The sequence below is a fragment of the Dryobates pubescens genome, chromosome Z (assembly GCF_014839835.1).
Source record: "Dryobates pubescens isolate bDryPub1 chromosome Z, bDryPub1.pri, whole genome shotgun sequence".
Classification (NCBI taxonomy): domain Eukaryota; kingdom Metazoa; phylum Chordata; class Aves; order Piciformes; family Picidae; genus Dryobates; species Dryobates pubescens.
In genome coordinates, this window is record NC_071657.1 from 108,219,165 (window position 1) to 108,240,542 (window position 21,378).

Below are 21,378 nucleotides of genomic sequence, written 5' to 3' on the forward strand. Positions count from 1 at the left end.
TAGCTTTAATTGTTGTTCAATGAAGCTCTTTTAATGTTCTTACTTTACTAGCTTCAGGACTCAATGATATGTATTAGCGATTGCCTTCTATAAATTTCGATTCTATTTTTTATTGACTAAAAAAAAGAGTTCACTTTTTCTGCACTGATGTTATCCCTTTAAAAGAGAGGGAAATAGCTCAGACCATTTTTTTTTCTAGCAGTTTCTTTGAAAAATTGTTTATACAGAAACACGAAGCATGATTTTCAAGAACAAAACGTTTTTCAGACAGTAATGCACTACAAATCATATTACATTAGGAAGTCTGCTGAAATAATACTGGAATATTTTTCTCAGTGTAAAATATTGTGTATATTCTCAAGAGAAACTAGCAGAAAGAAATAAGTTATTAAGAGGAATTACCAGGGGATGGTGGTAAGTAGGATGCTTTTAAGACTATCTACCTGTCTTGCAGAAAAGGGATTCTGCTTACCGTAGAAAGTAGTTTAAAGATGTGCTTTCTTGTTCTGAAGAGATTTCAGTGACACAAATTTAGTATTTTTCTTTAGCCTAGAGGGGCAAAGACTCCAGGGGGACCTCAGAGCTGCCTTCCAATACCTGAAAGGATCCTACAGGAAGGCTGCAGAGGAATTTTTCTTAAGGATGTCTGGAGACAAGACAAGGGAGAATGGTTTGAAGCTGAGGAAGAGTAGGGTTAGACTGGATCTTAGGAAGTTCTTCAGTACAGGGATGGTGAGAATCTGAAACAAGTGGCACAGGGAGGTTGTGGATGCCTCCTTCCTGGGAGTGTTCAAGGCTAGGCTGGATGAGGCCTTGAGCAGCCAAGTCTGGTTGAGAGGCATCACTGCCCATGGAGAGATGGCCTCTAAGGTCCTTTCCAACCTGAGCCATTCCTTGGTATAGGTAAAATTCAAACTTTTAAAATGCTTTCTGAAGTACAGTTTGTTTAGAATCATTAGAATTCTGTGTATGACTATGCAGACTACACATACACCTAGTATTAGATATGTAGTGCCCTGCTTGTTTTCCCACTCTACCCCAGATGCACAACTGTGTTCAAAAAAACTCAGTCTGTCCTAGAAAAGGTCTGTTAGTAGTAACAGGGGAGGGATGTGATGTGTAGGAGACTGTGAGTTTATTCCTCTTTTATTACAGGCTTGTAGCTTGAGAAACTTACTTCTCAAACATCAAGCATTCTTCTAGAACTACTTATATTGTCTCCACTAGAAATACCTGTCCCTTCTTGCTCCAGGGCCTTGTTCTTTCTAGAGAAAGAATTCCTTACATTATGGAGAAGTTAATGAGAAGCTGAAATCCTTGAGGACAAGCATTGAGAAAATCAAAATGTCAAATTAATTGGAAATAGTTTGTGAATGATGCTTTTCTCACACTGAGTCACGTCTGTATTGCAGTCTGCTCCACTTGTGTCCTTCACACCTTCACATTTTCACTGAAAGAATGAAGCTGTAAAATATTTTAAAAGAGGCTTAATTTATAGCTTATAAAATAAGTAGTTTGAGATATAGTTGGAGTCTGTGGCTTGCTAATTGCTGTTAAAGACTAAATTAATGTGTTCTTAAAATCTATAAAATAGTTATTTCCTTTTAACAATAAAGAATCAAATCCTGTTAACTATGTGACCCCCCTCCCAAAAAAAGCAGGGGTCTTGGACTGTTACTTTTTTGTAGAGTGTCTAGAAAGATGCAAGCTCTTTGACACTCCTTCAATAAACATGTCATTCCCTCTGATGATAACTGATGGCAACAAAAACTGACTTTGCACTTCAGAAATGTTGGGTCAGGAAATGATGCAGAACGGAAAAGCTGCAGTAATTCCAACACATGTTTTGGTTTCAGGATACACCTAAATCAGGTACTAGCTGCAGTTCTCGGTGTTCAAGCTCCAGACAAGATTCTGAGAGTGCAAGACCTGAATCAGAAACTGAAGATGTGCTGTGGGAGTACCTCTTACACTGCGCAGAGTACCACTCTTCCTGTAGCAGTGAGACAGATGTAGAAAGCCCTCAAGTGAATCCATGTGTGAAGAAAGAATTGAGAGATGACCCATTTCACCAGGTTTGTTATCTGCTAAGTTTGATTTTGTTACAGTACACACGTTCATTATCAGCTTTATCATACGTCAGAAGGCCTGGGAGAAAGCTCCATGTCAAATAAAAGTAACAAAGTGTTTTGATAGATTTTAAAAAAGGAAAATTTGATTTCTGCTACTCAGTTATTTGTCAAATAAAGAGGTTATGACAACAAAATAGTTGAGTATTTTAATCTTCTAGTTCAGGCCAAGTAGCAATTGATTTTAGTTTCCTCTGTGGTAGATATTTCAGGGTTTTGGATTTTGTTCGTTTGGTGTTGTTGGGTTTTTTGGTTGGTTGTTGGTTTTTTTTTTCCATTTGTTTTTCAGTCTAGTGGATTACTCTTTTGTGAGCACAATATTAGACAGGCTGGAAAAAAGGAGGCTGAGGGCAGACTTCATTATTCTCTACATCTCCCTGAAAGGAGGTTGTTGTAGTGAGGTGGGGATTAATCTCTTATTCCAAGTAACAAGTGATAGGACAAGAAGAAATGGCTTCAAGCAGTGCCAGGACAGGTTTGTGTTGGGTATTAAAATTTCTTCACTGAAGGGGATATAAAGCATTGGAAACGGGCTGTCCAGGGAAGTGGTGGAGTTCATAGAATCAATAAGGTTGGAAGAGACCTCAAACATCATCAAGTTCATCCTGTCACCCAAGACCTCATGACTACTAAACCATGGTGCCAAGTGCCATGTCCAATCCCCTCTTGAACCCCTCCAGGGACAGTGACTCCACCACCTTCCTGGGCAGTCTATTCCAATGGCTAACAACTCTCTCTGTGAAGAACTTTCTCCTCACCTCAAGCCTAAACATGCCCTGGTGCAGCTTGAGACTGTGTCCTCTTGTTCTGGTGCTGGTTGCCTGGGAGAAGAGATCAACCCACTCCTGGCTACAACCACCTTGCAGGTAGTTGTAGAGAGCAATAAGGTTTCCCTTGAGCCTCCTCTTCTCCAGGCTAAACAACCCCAGCTCCCTCAGCCTCTCATAGGGCTTGTGCTCGAGGCCTCTCATCAGCCTTGTTGCCCTTCTCTGGACACATTCGAGAGTCTCAATGTCCTTCTTAAATTGAGGGGCCCCGAAGTGGACACAAGGTGTGTCATAACCAGTGCTGAGTACAGGGGCACAATGACTTCCCTGCTCCAGTTACCATCCCTGAAGGGATTTAAAAGATGTGTTGAATCATAGAAGCATTGAATTGTTAGGGTTGGAAGGGACCTCAAGGATCATCTAGTTCCAACCCCCCTGCCATGGGCAGGGACACCTCACACTGGATCAGGTTGCTCAGAACCACATCCAGCCTGGCCTTAAAGACCTCCAGGGATGGGGCTTCCAACACCTGCTCCTGGACACTGAGTAGGTGGTGTTTAGGGACATGGTTTAGTGATTACTTAGTAGTGCTGGACTCAGAGTTGGACTTGATCTGAAAGCTCTCTTCCAACCTAAATGATTCTACGATTTAATTATATTTATATATATATAATATTTCCTATATATGTCTAAATTCTATTTAGATACATTTTTACCTTAAAGTAAATATATTATAGTATTTCCTTTCTATAATACCATTTTGTACCAGTGTACAGGCAGCCATTTCTGCAAATGTTAGTGCTGGTTGTGCAACACAGCAGTTGCAATCTGCCTTGGGTTAATGTTGGACAGAATCCATTGTTGATAATTAACAATCAAGTGTTAGTCTAAACTTTATGAAGTTCATTCACATGTCACACTGCCAGTTATATTTGTAGTACAAGTCTTCTCTTTCAATTGCACATGAATTTTTATTGCCAATTTGAACTATAAAAACAAGGAGATGGAGAGAATGCGAAACACTTTTAGGTAGACGTGTCATATATTGGTAGGGCATCACCAGTGCAAAGGAATGTCATGCAAGAGATGGTGTTAATGATAGCAAAGGAAAAGAATTTCAAAGGGCAGGTTTTTCACTCATAACCATAATTTAAAATTATCTATTTGTGATTTTAAACCACTACCCACCCCACAAGCCACCAAAAAAACCCAAACCAACAGCAAAAAGCTAGAGACAGCATTTTAGATTAATGAAATCTTTGCTTTTTTTGGGATATATTTTTAGATTGTTTTGCTTAACATTCCACCTAAACACTAAACTGGAAGCCTTAAAGCAGGCAGTGGAATTGCAGTGTATGCATTGACTTTGGTTTTCTGCAGTCACTGTTTTTCTGTTGGACTGCAGATTGTAATCGTCTGAGTTTCAGGTCCTGGTGTTGATACTCCCTCTAGAGGGAGACCCTGGAAGCATGTGCTTAAAAAGTCTTGCTACTAATACTTGTGCTGCTTTCATACTATTAATCAACATTTTCCATGCAACAGAAAACAGTAGGTAACTGAGAACTTAGCAGAATACAGAGACTTCAGATAAATACTGCTAAAGCAAGCAATAAAATGAAATGCTGTACTTTTAATCAATGATAATCTTTTTAAAAAAAGAGTATCACTCCCCTATCCCTGCTGCTCCCAGCACTGCCACTTCCACTGTTTGGATGCACATAGTGCTGGGTGACCATGCAGAGTTGAAAGCATTTTTAATCACCTGACTGAGAGAGGAGTGAGACAGAGCTGAGGGAAGTCAAAAAGTGGCTGCAGCAGAACTAGTTTCCAGATCTTTAGTTCTTGCTTGGTTCTGTTTAGAGTAAAAGTGCCTCAGCCAGAGGTGCATTCAGTATATTAGGCTGGGCTTGCTTGGCTTCTGGAGCAGCATGTGGTCATTGAACTCCTACCCACTCCTTCTGAGTCTTGCCAGATGCAGTTAGCTTAGGGGGGCCTTTATCCATAACAAGGATTGTGAAGTACACAAATATCATTAAAAGCAAATAGAAAAAATTATTTGCCTGCAATTCAACTTGAGAAGAGCACTTTTCAGAATGTAAGGGGTCAGAATAATCATCAGAACACTGAAATGTTTCATTCAACATGTGACAAAGTGAAAGGTGGCTTATAAGACCTTTGTTTTCATACCTCTCTCTGATACATTGAAGAGAAAAAAAAGCCAGTTTATCCTCCACCACAGTAACACAACACTGTTAGAAAATGTAGCGTGTATATAGCAGATGCTATATAACAATATTTGTGTCAGTCTAAAGCATTTTTTGGTCAGCATGTTGCTAACAAAGGTACAGACATGATAGTAGATTTTTCTCTGATGGAATATATTCCTTGTCTTTCCCAGAGTCACTTGCCTTGGATCCACAGCTTGAACCCAGGACTAGAAAAAATCAGTGCAATTGTGTGGGAGGGTAATGACTGCAAGAAAGCAGACATGTCTGTGCTTGAAATCAGTGGTATGATCATGAACAGAGTGAGTATTCTTTTCACTTTATGCAAATAATTTATTTAGGAGTCTGAAAACTACCAAGAATAAGCTTGGTTTATGTTGATTTTTTTTTTTGGGGGGTGTGTGGGGGTGTGTGTGTGTCCTTTTTTTCTTTTAAGTATCTGTTACTGATGTTATTGTTCCACAACACTCTGATTTACTTGTTACTAACAGATAAGTGATCTACCAAAGCTTAAGCATTGGGACAACAAAAAGTGTTTGCATTGTTAGGTGCTTACCAACATAGACAACCTCTATTTTATTGTTCCAAAGTGACACATGCTGTGGATATTCTAATTTATCTCCTTGATTCTGATGAACAACTAATATGTTGGGTTAGGAATATGTAGGTCTGAGTATTTGGATGCTAAAGTTAAGATTGGAAAAGGAAGTTCTCCTCTTCAGGAAACAAACTTTGAAGAGGATGAGTGGGATGTCTCACTAATCTTCCCTTCTTTTTCCTAGTACTCCTCTTTAGGAAACAGAAAAGCATTGAATTGGCCTCGTACTTCTTTTTGTATATAGTCAGTTAGGCATGTTGTAGAGTTGAATAGAAAATCCTAACATAACTTAAGGAAATGGTTGCTAATTCTGACAAGTGGATACTTACCATCTCAAACTTATTTAAAAGCAAAGGTATTCACAAACTTAGCTCACAGCTCTGTACCTGTCTCAGAAATGAGATGGTGTGGGGGATAATACACAGCAGAAGTAAACTTAATGAAGCCACAGCCAGCACAGTAGAGCTCCAGTCTTGTCTACACTGTGCATCCTTGGATTCCTTTAAAGTACATACAGCCAAAAAGTGAAACATGGATAGGGAGCAATGTGCAGGCTGTAAGCAGCACAGTCTGATTGGCACACTTTTTTAATTCAGGGCTAAATGAATTTTTAATGTACGAATATGCACTGGAGTCTTTTAACTGCAGTGTTATGTTGTTGGCTTTTTAATTGAGTTGTCATATTTGGTTCCTGTGCATTTAGTGCTCTTTGAGGACTTCCTTTATCTTAATAATAAAGTTATCAGATTATAAATTGCTCTTTGTGATTGTAAGACACTAACATTAATAATTCACATATTGACTTAATGCCAAAATTAAAACTATCCCTTGTTTTGTTTTGGTTTTAGGTGAACAGCTACATACCAGGAATCGGTTATCAGATTTTTGGAAATGTCATCTCCTTAATCCTGGGTTTAATGCCATTTGTCTTTCGACTTTCCCAAGCTAAAGATTTGGAACAACTGGCTGCACATTCTGCCACTGAACTCTGCATGACTGCATTTGGGTCAAATGGAGACATTCTGGTTCTCTCCATGGTTGTTATCAGTTTTGTGGTCCGTGTGTCTCTGGTGTGGATTTTCTTTTTTCTGCTCTGTGTAGCAGAGAGGACTTATAAACAGGTAGGAACAGCAAACTTCATTCTCCTGGGTTACTGTTTGTGGTTTGTTTACTTTGTGGATATTCTAGACTTGCTTTATTCAGCATGCCACAATTCATAGGTCACTGCTGACAAATACTCCAGTGGGCTTACAGTTTAGGAGATGACTCAGCTGCAATGGACTGAAGTCTCTGTACAGTCCCTGTAGCTAACTTTTTTCTTGGAGAGCATTTGTGAGGGAAAACTTCATAACCTTTTATTTCAGATTGCTGGCTGAATGCATTAACCTAGCTCTTAGTCATGCCCCCGTTTGTCTTGGTTTTTCCTCAGGAGAAGCAATTTCTTTGAAAGAAGTCTATAAATGTCAAGATTGTTCTATCACTGTTTCGTTCAAAACCTTTAATTTAATTCAAAACAGTTCAGGCCAGACCCTATCCAGGAGCCCTGCCTGCCTTGCTGGTGGAACAGTCCCACAGCTGGAGATTGAGAACTGCTATCTGAACACACATGTTAATTTAGTACTTGTTATTCCAATTTGCACTTAAGGACTTTCAAGATTCCTCACTAGCTGCAGAGTAGGGGTACTTACTGGCATGCAAAAGAAAATAATTCTATTTAATTTTCTCAAATTATAGACAAAATATGTGATTTAATACAGTAGAATAGAAGTAACCTGCTTCTAAGAATCATTTCTGTTGGAAGGAAATTCTGTGATGCAGGCACTCTCCAATGCAAATGATCAACAGGTTCAATTTTCTCCCAGATTGTAAGAGCATAGCAGATCCATTGACTGAAATCTGATGAAAGGAACTGAAAGCATAGCTAAATTTTGTCATTAAAATATGAAGACTTTTAGAGCTCTAGTGTGCCTCCTCTTTTTAGTAACGTGTTACTCTTATTTCTGCACTACATTAATTTGCACTGGTACATTGTACATTACTTTGACATATTAAACCTTTTTTCCGTTTTCTTTTTAGTGCTCTTGAACACAAATTAACAGTTAACGTAAATGTTTTTCCTCTTCTCTGCAGAGGCTACTTTTTGCCAAACTTTTTGGGCATCTAACATCTGCCAGAAGGGCAAGAAAATCAGAGGTTCCTCATTTCCGTTTGAAGAAAGTACAGAATATCAAAATGTGGCTTTCTCTCAGGTCTTATCTAAAGGTAAAGTAATGTGTATTTTTGCTACTACTTTCATACAATATATCTCATGTGTTGTTCCTACTTTTATAAAATGTATCTGTTGTTCATGGAAGGTTAGTATGCTGATTTTTTCCTACTGTGTACTTTCCTCTCTCGGTGCACATGTTCCCTGTTTGCTTCATTTTGGTGTCTGTGGGAAGCAGTGTCTGCAGGCAGCCAGACAGTGAGAAAGTAAAGGTGTAGTTTTCACCTCAGAAGTGTGTTCAGAGCTGGAGTCTTGTTTTACTAATGCTAGCAGAAAAGTCTCTCAGGTGAGAGAGACTAGCCATTTGTAATTTTTTTTGTATTATAAGAGGATGTGGTGGGTTGAAAATTCCCCCCAACATTAAATTTGCCAGGCCAGCTCAGTTGGAAGCAAATGAAAGCTGTATTTACAAGCAAAACTACAATCTACAATGGAATACAATGAATGTGTACAAATGTACAATATTTACAGTTAATAAACGGCACAAGGTCGCCCCTGGCCAAAGACCAGGGGAAGCTAATAGCTTCTCCCTCCCTGCCCCCACTTACCCCTCCTGTACACAAAAGAGGGAAGAGAAAGTAGCAGAGAGGTTAGACTTAGCCAAAACAATGCAAGGTCCAGCAGAAGCGAGTTAATATCTCTTCCAGAGTGAAGAAGTGGGAAGAGAGAAATTGTTCCCATTACTAGCTCAAGTCTGTTATCATTCCCGTGGGATTGTTTAGAACTATTAGAACTATTATTTTCCATTTTACTCCCAGTATTGATGTATTTACATTTTACTACTTTCTGTTCAAGATCTGTGAAAAATTTCTAAAGGCATAGCCTAAAACTACCGCAGGGGCCCATCAATTAGTGTCAGTAACACAGAAGGAATTTATGACGCAAGATAGCTTTATGTGCATGTTTATGCTGTGGGTCCATACGTGCCAAATGAAGCTGGAAACTACACTCAAGTATTACCTGAAAGACATTCTGATCCCTCTATTATATTCATCTCATATCTGAGTAATCTTATATCTCTCTTATGACCTTTCCAAGTCAGAGAACTTTGATAATTCTTTACAAAAGGAACCATATTATCTAACTAGGATTGGTTTTCTTTGGTTTGGTTTGGGAGGGGAGTGGGAGGAGGTGTTTGGGTTTGGTTTTCTGTTTGTTTTTTCATGTTTCTCTCTGCATTGGGTAATTCAGCTCAGGTGAAGCTAGGTTTTTCCCCATGTGGTTTCTTGTGGAATGCATTTTTTGGTGAGACTTTCTCAACAACTGACAATCACAGAATACTAGAATGGGTTGAGTTGGAAGGGACCTCCAAAGGTCCAAACTCCCTGCAGTCATCAGGGACGTCCTCCGCTAGATCAAGTTGCTCAGAGCCTTGTCTAGTCTGATCTTGATATTTCCAGGGATGGGACCTCAACTACCTCCCTGGGCAACCTGTTTCAGAGTTCCCTAACCCTCATGGTTCCGAACTTGTTCCTAAATTCCAATCTAAATGTGCAAACCGTTGCCCCTTGTCCTATTACTGCAGGCCTGTGGAAACATTCCCTCTGCAGCCTTTCACGTACTGGAAGGCCACTATTAGGTCTCCTTGGAGCCTTCTCTTGTCAAGGCTGAACAAGCCTGTCCTTGTAGCAGAGGTCCTCCAGCCCCCTGATGATTTTTGTGGCCCTCATCTGGATCAGTTCCATCTATTTTTAGTGGTGGTAATTCCCTTATCTGCACCTTTGCTTCTTTTCCAACAGCAATTAAGAAAAGCTAGATGAAGCCTGCTGTCAAGAGTTTTTAGAAGTGGGTAAAGAATCATAATAACATAAAGAAAATATGGTGTGGAGACTGGGGAATGTGAAGGTATAAAGTATAAGCAGGCAGTATTTTTAATGTACAACGCAATACTGAATCTGAAGGATCACAGGATGTCAGGGGTTGGAAGGGACCCAAAGAAAGCATCAAGTCCAACCCACCAGCCAGAGCAGGACCATACAATCCAGGTCAGGTCACAGACGAATGCATCCAGACGGTCCTTGAAAATCTCCAGAGAAGGAGACTCCACATCCATTCTGGGCAGCCCATTCCAGTGGTCTGTGAGCCTTACAGTAAAGAAGTTCCCCCTTGTGCTGAGGTGGAACCTCCTGTGCTGCAGCTTACATCCATTGCTCCTTGTCCTATCATAGGGAGCACATGACATGAGCCTGTCCCCTGAGGTGATTCATTTCTACCTCTTTTGTTATGGAAGTACATGTTGGGAAGATTGTAGAGAAGAGCTGTCCTTTAAACTCTGCATTTGTGACATTTGTATCTTTTGCCTTGTAGTCTGTGTTGCTGGGTGTGAGGGAAGGAGGCTAGCATGACTTGCTCAAGAGGCTCTAGTTTTGATTCTTTAAAGACTGTATATGAAAGCAATGCTGTGGAGAGAGTGTCTTGCTTTAGAATGGTCTGGGCTGGAAGGGGCCTTAACGATCATTTAGTTCCATCCCTTTTGCCCTGGGTAGACACCTTCCACTGGACAGGTTGCTCAAAGCCCCATCCAACCTCACTTTGAACACTTCCAGGAAGAAGGCCTGCTTTTCTCACAGCCTCATCTCTATATTCCATCCTTTTTTTTGTGCCACTAGAAACATCTGTATAATTATGTGGCTAAGAAAAAAGGCAATCAAACCTTGATCAGAGGCAGGTGCATAGGGAACTGAATCATAACCAGTCAAGAACAGTAATTTTCAACTCCATTTGTCACAAATGAAGGAGCTGACTGAAAGTGGTAAATATTTTCTTTTCTTATAGTTATCTCTAAGTGCTTATGACTGAATTAATCTCACATGCCTTTAGGGTTATTCAAATGTGATAGGATCTCATATGGTGTTTGGAACAGATTGCAAGCCATGATAATAGGTTCCAGGTGTGAATCTATCTGGATATGCTAAATATCAACACTGCTGGGGTAGTTTTTCACTCATATGCATATCTTTTATTTTCAGCGTCGAGGCCCTCAGCGCTCGGTTGATGTAATAGTTTCATCTGCCTTCCTACTGACTATCTCAGTTGTGTTCATCTGTTGCGCACAGGTGAGGAAATCTGGCTTGTATAGAAACAGCCATGACTTCAAATAGCTTAAAAGATAACTTTGAGTGCCTTTTGCATGGTGTTTCCTATTTAAGACCACAGCAAAAAGTCAGTAACAGCTGTTACAGTTTTTCAGGTGATTATGCTCCATATTTTGTTCTTGGTTTTATCTACTTCACAGCATTATTCTGCAAAAGCTAAGGAAACTACTGATAGCGTAAGTCATAACATAAAATCATAGAATGGTTTGGGTTGGAAGGGAAATCTGAAGGTCATCTAGTCCAAACCTCTGCAGTCAGCAGGGACATCCTCCACTAGATCAGGTTGCTCAGAGCCTTGTCCAGCATGACCTTGAATATCTCCAGGGATGGAGATACTCTGCTACCTTCCTGGGCAACCTGTTATGGTCAAGAATTTGTTCCTAACATCCAGTCTAAATCTCCTCTAATTTCCAACTATTGCCCCTCATCCTATCACTGCAGGCCTTTGTAAACAGTCCCTCTGCAGCCTTCTTGTCGGTCCGCTTCAGGTACTGGAAGGCTGCTATTACATGTCCTTGGAGCCTTCTCTTCTCCAGGCTGACCACCACCAGCTCCCTCAGTCTGTCCTTGTAGTAGAGGTGCGCCAGCCCTCTGATCATTTTTGTGACCCTCCTGGATCTGCTCCATCAGGTCCATGTCCTTCCTGTGTTGAGGGCTCCAGAGCTGGACACAGTACTGCCGGTGAAGTCTCGCCACGAAGTGACGAATCACCTCTCCATCTGCAGGCCGCACTTCTTTTGGTCTTATTATGATTAACATGACATTGTTAGGTTTTAAATCTGGATCTTCTTTAATTTTCCATCACAAATTTTGGAACACAGGGTTTTTTTTTCCTTGACATTTTGCATTCAAACACATTTTTGCAGACAATTAAGTGTCCTTGGTTGATGATTTGTCAGAAAAAAGATTGTTTGCTGTATTGGCCTGCCCTCTAGTGGGATGTCTTTTGCTAAGCAAATCTATGTTTAAAGATTTTTATTTTTTTAAGTGCTGAAGGCTTTTCCTTGAGCTTCTGTTTCAGAATACAGGGAAGGTTCTGGAGGGCTTCTGGTTTAGTTTGTTTCTACCTTGTTCCTTGGTTAATGCTCTTGATTTTTTCTTGGTAGCTAGCTGTAAATGTTTTAGTAAGAATAAAGTTTAGCATTAAGTCTGCTTAGATTCAAATTTGGTGGTGTATTTAGGTTTTTTGCCCATATAGTGTGTCTTCCAGGTTAAGCACAAGTTTGGAATTGTCTTAGAGTGTATATATATTTTTTTCCTATCAGAGCATGTCAGACCTTGTGTCTCTGGCACAGTGATCATTTTAAGATATGATTACAAAAATTATTTATGTGTAAATCCAATCCATATACTTATTGCTGTGACATTTTTGAGTTAGGATGGTATGAACTTATAACTTTGATTTATGTATTTTCTCTTTTCAGCTGCTTCACATGCATGAGATCTTCCTTGATTGTCACTACAATTGGGAACTCATAATTTGGTGCATTTCGCTAACTCTTTTTCTCTTAAGATTTGTTACTCTTGGATCTGAAACCAGTAAAAAGTACAGCAATACCTCAATATTACTTACTGAGCAGGTGAGGATTTGTATAGACATACATCTTCTATCTAAACATATCTATAACTGTATTCCAGGCATGTATTTTAGGTGTATTAAAATAGTCTGGATGAGGGAGTCAATTATAGTGTATTGAGACAGTACTCTACAACCTGAGAAGTGGTTCAGTTTCTGTGAGTAATGTATGACATTGTTTTAAAGCTGTATGGAACACTGAGATGGCCTTTTCCCAAGTTCTCTTTAGATGAGCAGACATACAACATTTAACATAATCAAAGATCTTACAGAACACAAACATAAATAGCAGCTTTTGCACAGGAAGAAGAAACCTGAACTCTCAAAACTGAATGGGAAAGTAAAAGATTTGAAAGCAAACTTACCCTCTACAAAGTGGATCACTGTTTTCAGTCCAATAATTTTGCCTGCTAGGTTGCCTGGATTACATGCAGTCTGCTCGAGACTCCTTGAAAACTTTTTCTTTTAGTCATCTGTCAAGCTTGGCTTGGGTTCTATGTACTTTTCTTAGGAATGTTCTAGTCAGTGTTTGTACTGCAGCCTTCTCTCTCTGCTCCTACTGGCACTGCTGATAGTTTTCTGAGCTAGTCATGTTCATGTAGTGTTAGGTGAGAAGCAGCTTCTTTCTGCTCAGAGGTTTCACACCTATGCAAACACAGCACTCAGGACAAGGTAAGTAGATAGTTCAAAAAATCTTCACTTGTTTCCTACAGGAAATATGTTCAGGTTGGAGAATAAAATCTTCCAAACTGAATCTCCCAAAGTCAGGATATGGAGCTTATGACTAATGGTGTAAATGACTGCTTGTATCTTCTGCTTAATGAGAATTCTTTGTCCTTACTAAAGACAAGAAAATAAAGACTGAATGCTGTGTTTGCCCCACTGTGAAACATGTCGGAGTTCCTGAGCCCAGAGAGCTTTGTATTGTTCCCTGTGATGTTTATGTCTTCTGTTTCTGGAATTAAAAGGGAGGGAAATGTTTCGGATAAGGATTGGAAAAAAAAGCAGAGAGCAAGGTGTAAGAAAGAAGGGGGCACAGAGAATGTTGTGCCTTTGTTTTTCTTTCACATACTTCTATGCTACTGTCTTTGTGACCATCAGTGTTTGAACGTTTTAAACATCACGGACATTGGGAACATGGAGGGCTTCTTTCAGAACTTTAAAAACACCCGCAGAATTCGGGAAGAGCTATGGCATCAGACACTTAGCTTTATGTTGAACCCACCTTATCCTGTTAAAAATAATTTCCTTCATAAATACCTGAGAGCTTTATGAAATGAAAACCAAAACAGAGTTCACAATTGTTCCTCAGAAAATAAAAAGGATACACGTTACCCTAGGTAGAACTCATTTCAGTTTCACATACTGCCTGGATACCACAGCATGTTTACAGTGTTCTTGATACAAACTTGGAAAGTCTGACATTTTGGCTTTCCCTGAGAGGTCAAGGCCAAGCAATTTACTGATGCTCACTTGATCTAAAACAGCACATCTGAAGTGGTCTTTAAAATCACAAACCAGTACATGTTAAGAGATTTGAATATCCCTAGGGTTTATTACTTCCCATTTTTTTCAGAGCTGCTAAACAGAGTCTTTAGTTTTAGTTTATTCTTGTTTTTACACTTGAATCAGTAGTTTTCTATCTAAAGACTGGTATTTCTTTGCCTCTAAAAGCATCATTTACTTCAAAACTAAAATTACTGCTCATGAGCTTAAAATGTCTTGGAATATATTAGGCTTAGTTTTTGACTTTTAAGTTGTGTAAAAAATTTCGAGTGACTTTATTTTTAGGGAGGTCTGATAATAGTTCCTTCTAGATGTCTGTGGCCCTTTTGTCAATAACCAACCTTTAACAAGGTGATTAAATACATCACACCATCATATAGGATCATTTCCTTTCTGCAAGACTCTTTGTGATTGAAGGGCTACTTCAGCATATTGCTATATTGTTCATTTTTTTTTACTTGCTATTCTTCATCTTCATGTTTTTTCAAGTTGTTTTTCCTTTGATTTGTTTTTGTTTTGCAATTAAATGGAAGAGCTATCCTTTGATATCTAGGATATCAAAGGTAGGTCACTTGAGAATGAGAATTGATGTCTCAAAATTGCTAGAAGGACAAAAAGCTCTTTTGTACTCTTAAGTAAACTTCCTCAGAAAAAATGACCTAAACCAGCCTGGATTTCAGAAGTGCTAAAATGATCAATGGACTGTTCTACAGCAATGAAGAGCTGGAAATTCGTTCAAATATCTCAAACCAGTGGAAAGATTGATTTTTCTGCACTCAAGGTGCTCCCAAAGTACTCAACTATACCAAACTCTTTTATAAGAAATTATACTTCAGCAGAATTATGTTTTAGCATTTCAATCTATTCAGTAGCTTTTAGGGATCTTATCCTTTGTAAGGTTTACAAACTAGTACAAAAACCTTCTGGAAATTAATTAACAGATCTCGGGGAGTAACTGAAGGAGGCAAAAGAAATTATGCAAATCCTACATGTATGGGGTTCTTTTCTTGCCTATTTTGGAGATTATGCTAAACTGTCAAGTTGTTGCTATAATAGTGTCAAATGTATTTTTTTATACCATAAAGCTTTGCATTTCTCTGTGTTACTCAGCCACTATTTGTTCTCTAATATTAAAAAGGAAGCAAAAAATATGCTTGGTGGCAGAAATGTCATTTTATCATGTGGCTGCTGAGTAATCACTTCATTTTATTCTTTAATATTTCCAAAGTAATTCCTTTAAATTCTGAATAAGTGATGATATTTGTGCTATTTTTTAAAAAAATAGATAAACTTGTACTTGAAAATGGAGAAAAAGCCTAATAAGAAGGAGGAACTGACACTAGTGAACAATGTTTTAAAACTTGCTACTAAGTTATTGAAGGTAAGGAATAAAATAACATTACTACATTATGTATAACTAAGAAGCACAATTGATTGCCAGATGTCATCTTTGCTTACTGTCACAGAAGAATCCTTTTGCAAGACAAACTGCTTCACAGGTCTATTTATGAGTGACCAAAGATAAGGATTTAATTTAATGTAGTTCCAATATTTATGTCCCCTTGACCTATTTAGGTTGGTTGGTTGGTTGTTGTCATCTCATGAAATTTTACTGATTAGTAGAAAAGTTTCTTGCTTGGACAGTGTTATGAAATATTTGCTAGCTGTTGGTGGGTAGAGTAGGTTTCTTCACTGTGGGAGAACACTTATTTTACTTCACAGTTCTAGAATTTTGCAGAAGAAAAGTCATCTTAACTTTCACTCATCTGGACCTTGAGCATGGACATGCTTAGGGCTTCTAAAAACTTTTCATGATCAACACCACAGTGGTGGAGATTCTCAGGAAGACACATTTGATCCAAATTGCCTCTGCTGAGTCTACTTTCAAACTCTCAGATCTGTCGTATTTTGGGAAGCAAGCTGTTTTCTTCTTTCATTTATCTGGGAGCTTAATTCTTGTTCCATAGATGTCTTATTGTCCTTCAGACTAAACAGTTCCCTAATCTAAAACTAGCTTAAGCATTATCTGAATGCCCAATAAGGAGATAAAAGTAACACTTGAAAAACTTCTTTTATTTTAGATTTGGATTTTACGAACAAATAAAATCAACTAGATCTAGTATTCCTTCTGTGTTTTTATACTGAAATTTACAGCATATAATTTATAATGGAGTAAAGGTGGCTTTCAAAGAGGAGGCCAGTCCTGACACTGCAAAAAACCCACCCAAATCCATTGCTTGCCTTGGTGTTTCAGTGTTTAATCCCTGCTGCTATTGCATGAACTATTTTTAAATGTGTCTAGCTTCAACTTTTAGTATTGGGATCTCATTACACAATCTGCTGTAACAATAAAGTTTTTTTAAGAGATGCTGCTGATTTCTTCTTTTGGGTGTTCAGAAGTAAGGTAACAACAGTACTTTGCTTTCTCCTTCAAGGAGTCACCTTTATTTAGTCCAAGATAGAGTAGTCATGTAGAACAGTTTCCCAGGAATGACTGACAAATGCCTCTGTACCTTTCCTCTTCATTCAGGAAGATTCAAGCCTGTTAAGAGACACAGTCTGGAGGTTTGCATATAGTAGTGCTTTAAGACGGTGCTGCCTCGTTCCACCACACATTGAATTCTGCTCACTTGTCTCATTAATTCCAGTGTTCCAAGGAGCAGTTCTTAAAATGAAGCTTAAACTCTTTAAAATCAATTCATCTAGTAACTGAGGTGATGGAGTATTTCTCCTAGACAACAGGATTCTCCCCAGCAGCACACATTTAATAGTGTGTGCAGTCCCCTTATCTTAAAAGAGGTGTGCAGCACTTTACATGAAGAGGATGGGGCCAGCAAGGATTTCAAGCTGACAAAGCAACAGCTTGAGAGTTATGGTAGAGTGATCTGGAGAGCCTGGCAAAGTCAGTTACTGACTGCATCTCTTGGCATAAGAACAGGGGACAGCAAAGCCTTTAGGACTTGGTTTGGGAATAAAAGAAAGGAAATTTCCCACTGTTGCACCAGGTATCAGAATTGTGCAATTATTGGTCACAGGACACTGTAGATGCAAAAGGGTTATCTGGATTCTACTGTACAAAGTACAAGAGATTCAGGGTATCTCCTGAGTTGTTTGTGTGCTGTGAGAAGGTTGATAGGGTGAGAAGTTGCTGCTATTGGGGGCAGGATGCTTATCAACCCTTGATCTGATTCACTTCAGACTTTTTTGTGCTTTTCTCTGTGTTTTAAAAAAAATAACCAAAGAAAATCAACCAAACAAACACAACAGCAAAACAACTACAAAACCAAACAGCCCCCCTCCTCCCCAAACCACACAAACAAGAAAACCAAACCAACAAAAAATCTCTTTCCAGAAATGTATCAACTGTAACCAACACAGGGCTCTGGTTTTGCGGCGCAAATCCCATACCCAGGGCGTCACTTCCTTACTCTGAGAACGTGCTCCAAAGGGAGATGGGCTTTCCAAGAGAAGGAAACCTGAAATGAATAGCAAGAACTTGAAAGGAATTTGGAGTTGTTAGTGATCAATGGTATCATGGCCAGGAGCTAAATAGAGTTGTTTGTTTAGCTTTTAAAATTTGGCTTTGGATAGTTTTGCTCCTTAAACTTTTGCTGAAGACTACATTATGTTCTTACTTCCAAAATCAGTAAGATTGATTTAAAATGTAAAAACTTCTTCCTCAAAGAATTTCTCTGCTGTTCTTCTCAGAATCATGTCTTCTGTACCTTTTGTGTTTCCAGCACACTTTTATACCGCATTATATCGAACTGCAAAGATTGTTGATTCTTATTTCCCTGCTTCTGAGCTGTGAAATTCTTCTTTATTAAAAAGAGCTTAAAAGACCTTGTTCAAGGCTCAGAATGTAATGCAGGAGGGGAATGAAGATGTATTTAAGGCTAAAAAGTATAAATGACCCAAGCAGTGAAATTTGTTATGCTTTATATAATCCACTCTTATATTTTAAAACTCTTTTTTTTTCTTCTTCCTTTATTTGACATATTTCTAGGCCAGAAAAAATTGAGTAACTTTATTCACACACTAATAATAGAAAATTGGCAAAAAGCCCCTTTGTTCAAGTTTTGTTGCAGATTAATTTTGGCTATTTTACTGATCCCTCCAATTTCAAAAAGGATTGACAATTAACTGGTTATTAGTTGTTGGGGTTTTTTATTAATTTTGTCTTACTTTTCTGGGTATATTCTTCAGTAATTATCCCCAAAATTAATGGCAAAGGCGGAGATTTGCATTAGGAAAGACATTTTTGTTAAGTTTTCATGGTAGCGAGGTAGCCTTCTGCCACTGTGGAAAGTCTTTCCTGTTTTCTGTGGTTCCCTGTCAGCTCTTTTAACACTGAAGGTGATTTCTGGAAAGTTATAATGAATTCTAAAATTAGAGCACCTTGCTACCAGGAAAGCTCTATTTACCATGGGCAAATTATTAGATGCTCTAGATGGATAGCCTCCAATTTTTTTGAGGCATTATTCAGTCAAAAGTCAGTTAACATGGTGGATATTTTCTTGCATGTTGTCTTTTATACACAGAAGGGGAATGTTTTACTTCACTGCCATATGAAGCCTTCCTAAGCTATGTAATATTGTGACCAAAACCCCCAGTGTGTATGTTTGGCTTTTTAACAGTGTCATTGTTTTGTATTATTAGGAACTGGACAGTCCCTTTAGGTTATATGGGCTTACAATGAATCCACTGCTTTATAACATCACACAGGTTGTCATCCTGTCAGCTGTTTCTGGTGTCATCAGTGACTTGCTTGGATTTAATCTAAAGGTATCTACTTGATAAACAAGTTTTTCACCATGGTGTTCAGAACGTTATGATGGCTCATATGTTGTAGTCTTATGAAGTCTTCACTGTGTTAACAAGATTTGTTGTCTGAAAATGGTTATGACATGTAAGCTGGATCAGAATAGTGATGTATTTCATAGAATGGCTTAGGTCGGAAGGGACCTTTAGAGACCATCTACTCCAACCTTAATGCCATGGACAGGGATACCTCTCATCTAGACTTGGCTGCTCAAGGCCTCATTCAACCTGGCCCTGAACACTCACAGGGAGGAGGCATCCACAACCTGCCTGGGTTTTGTCAGAGCAGGCCTTTAGACATATTTTTGAGGCTTTCTAGCCTCATTTAGGACACATAATTCCCAAGAATTTTTAGACATAAATACAGAGACATTTGTACACACAAATACAAGACCTTAACTTTCCTCACTGCTGACCGTGTATCAATTTTGAGGCCTGCAGAAAGATGCAGGCAGTCCTTGTCTTGCACTACAGTAAAGTATTGCAGTCAGTACAGTATTACTGTGTCCAGTCTCACACAGTGACATTTCATTGTGACTGAAGGCTGATCTTTTAATGTTCTACCCTTTGACCTACAAACCCTTCGAACTATTTCAGGATTCAGGTAGTTCACACCAGCTTGTATCACAAAGCCCTTAACTGGCCGTTGAGTTTGGGTTTTTCCTGTTAGAAGTAAACAAATGTAAAATTTATTTTGCATCCTTTAGAATATTCAGCAAATGCAATCAGAAGCAAAATGGGCTATTGCTGTTGTAGTAAACAGAAAACTGAGATGAGAAATAATGTTGATTTACTGCTCTAACTTTTCCAGCTCTGGAAGATCAAATCTTGACAATGCATAAAGAAGATGAGATAACACAGTGTTACAGAAAAGCTCATTGATTGACAAAACTGCCTCAAAGCAGCCACTGAATCTGTACTTCAGATGCTACAACCTCTTCAAGGATGTTGTTTGGAAAATTGAAGTGTTTACATCTGTCTTGTGCAATCTTTTATTTATTTCATCTTCTCACAGTTTTATGTTCATTTGAGTTGACATTCAGATTTTATTTTCAAATGTATTTGTTTTTTCTTAGAAAAGGTCATATTAGGAAAAGGTCAAAAACTCTGACTGAGAACTTGGAATCCTGGAAATGGATCACACTACCTGACTGTTGTTAAAGCTGAAGCCAGTGCTGAACGTTTTTAGTTAGTGTAAGGCTGTATGGAAGCATAGTAAAATGGGTTACAATATTGCATTTTTGAGGACAACACACCATCAGCAGATGTTTGGTTGCAGTAGAAAATTGAGGTATAGACAACAAAGTCCTGACAATAGAATATGACAGGTAAGCAGAAATAGTTTGTGTTACTTTTATAGGCAAGTGGGAATTCTGAATCTGAGTAATTGCCAGGATCTAAACTGACAGAGGCTGCAGTTTACATCCTCTGGGATATTAAAAGGTATTATATAACAAGTCAACAAGTGCTCTTTGCTAACACTTTCCTTAGAGCAATAACTGTACATGGTTACCATGCTGTATGATATTTTGATAAATGAGATAATGTATTTATTTGAAATGCTGGGCTGTCGAGCGTGGCTCTGACTCTGCATGCTCGATATCTGCACTTTTTGTTACTTTTAAGGAGAAACTTTATATATATACATATAAATGTATATTAATTGGAATATATTATGGTGAACTGTGGAGCAGTATATATTATATGTTGAAGTTGAATATTTAAACAAGCAAAAGATTTACTGTTGAAAGGAATGCTATGAATGACTGAGCATAAGGTAGATAGATGCTCTCCTCTCGTACACTATAGTATATGCCATTCATACCACATTGAAGTTTAAGAACAGTTAACCACAGAAAACAAGTTCCTCTGGTGAGCAGCAGAGCTCATGAAGCTTGGTGCTGGGGAGATTTGTATCTTCAGATAACCTCCTTTCTTCCCATTCCCCAGTGCTTTTCCACTGGGTTTTCCCAGCCATGGGTTTCCCACCTCTCAAAAAAAGTTCCAGCCTTGTAGAATTAAGTTATTTGGAAAAAACTTTGTATCTACAAATTATTTTGGGAGGATTAATATCACCAGGCACGAGTATTCTTACATTTTATGTTTCTAAAATAGTGGCTTCCTATTGAAGGATGAAAATTATTAGGTGACAAAAGTCTGGACGTTGCACTATGTTTGCTAATCTTCAGAATCTTGAAAGATTTGAAACAGTGTATCTTAAACTTATGTGGTATAAAAATATTTTTATATATAAAGCAACACAAACAAGCATTTTGTATTTTATTTGCCTCTGTACTAATGTTTAATAATGACCAAAGTGCATTCTGGTTTTTGAAAGAATGTATTACTGGAGCTTTAAGAACACACTCTCTTTAGTTTCTCACGTGAAAACTTC

General features: G+C 38.5%; 1 protein-coding gene across 5 annotated transcripts in view; it reads left to right on the forward strand.

The window, feature by feature from the left end:
* The window catches only part of PHTF2 (putative homeodomain transcription factor 2), a 69,046-nt gene extending 48,914 nt beyond the window's left edge, over positions 1–20,132 (forward strand). For 3 of the 5 annotated variants that reach the window (XM_054178092.1, XM_054178091.1, XM_054178095.1), the window contains 9 exons: positions 1,857–2,075; positions 5,295–5,423; positions 6,568–6,840; positions 7,850–7,981; positions 10,955–11,041; positions 12,505–12,660; positions 15,448–15,543; positions 18,822–18,947; positions 19,795–20,132. In XM_054178092.1, the coding sequence (XP_054034067.1) occupies positions 1,857–2,075; positions 5,295–5,423; positions 6,568–6,840; positions 7,850–7,981; positions 10,955–11,041; positions 12,505–12,660; positions 15,448–15,543; positions 18,822–18,947; positions 19,795–19,815 (1,239 nt within the window). In that variant the 3' untranslated portion in view covers positions 19,816–20,132. The remainder of the gene's footprint in view (positions 1–1,856; positions 2,076–5,294; positions 5,424–6,567; positions 6,841–7,849; positions 7,982–10,954; positions 11,042–12,504; positions 12,661–15,447; positions 15,544–18,821; positions 18,948–19,794) is intronic. The other 2 variants (XM_054178093.1, XM_054178094.1) reach the window with 2 other exon arrangements.
* Positions 20,133–21,378: the final 1,246 nt, after the last annotated feature.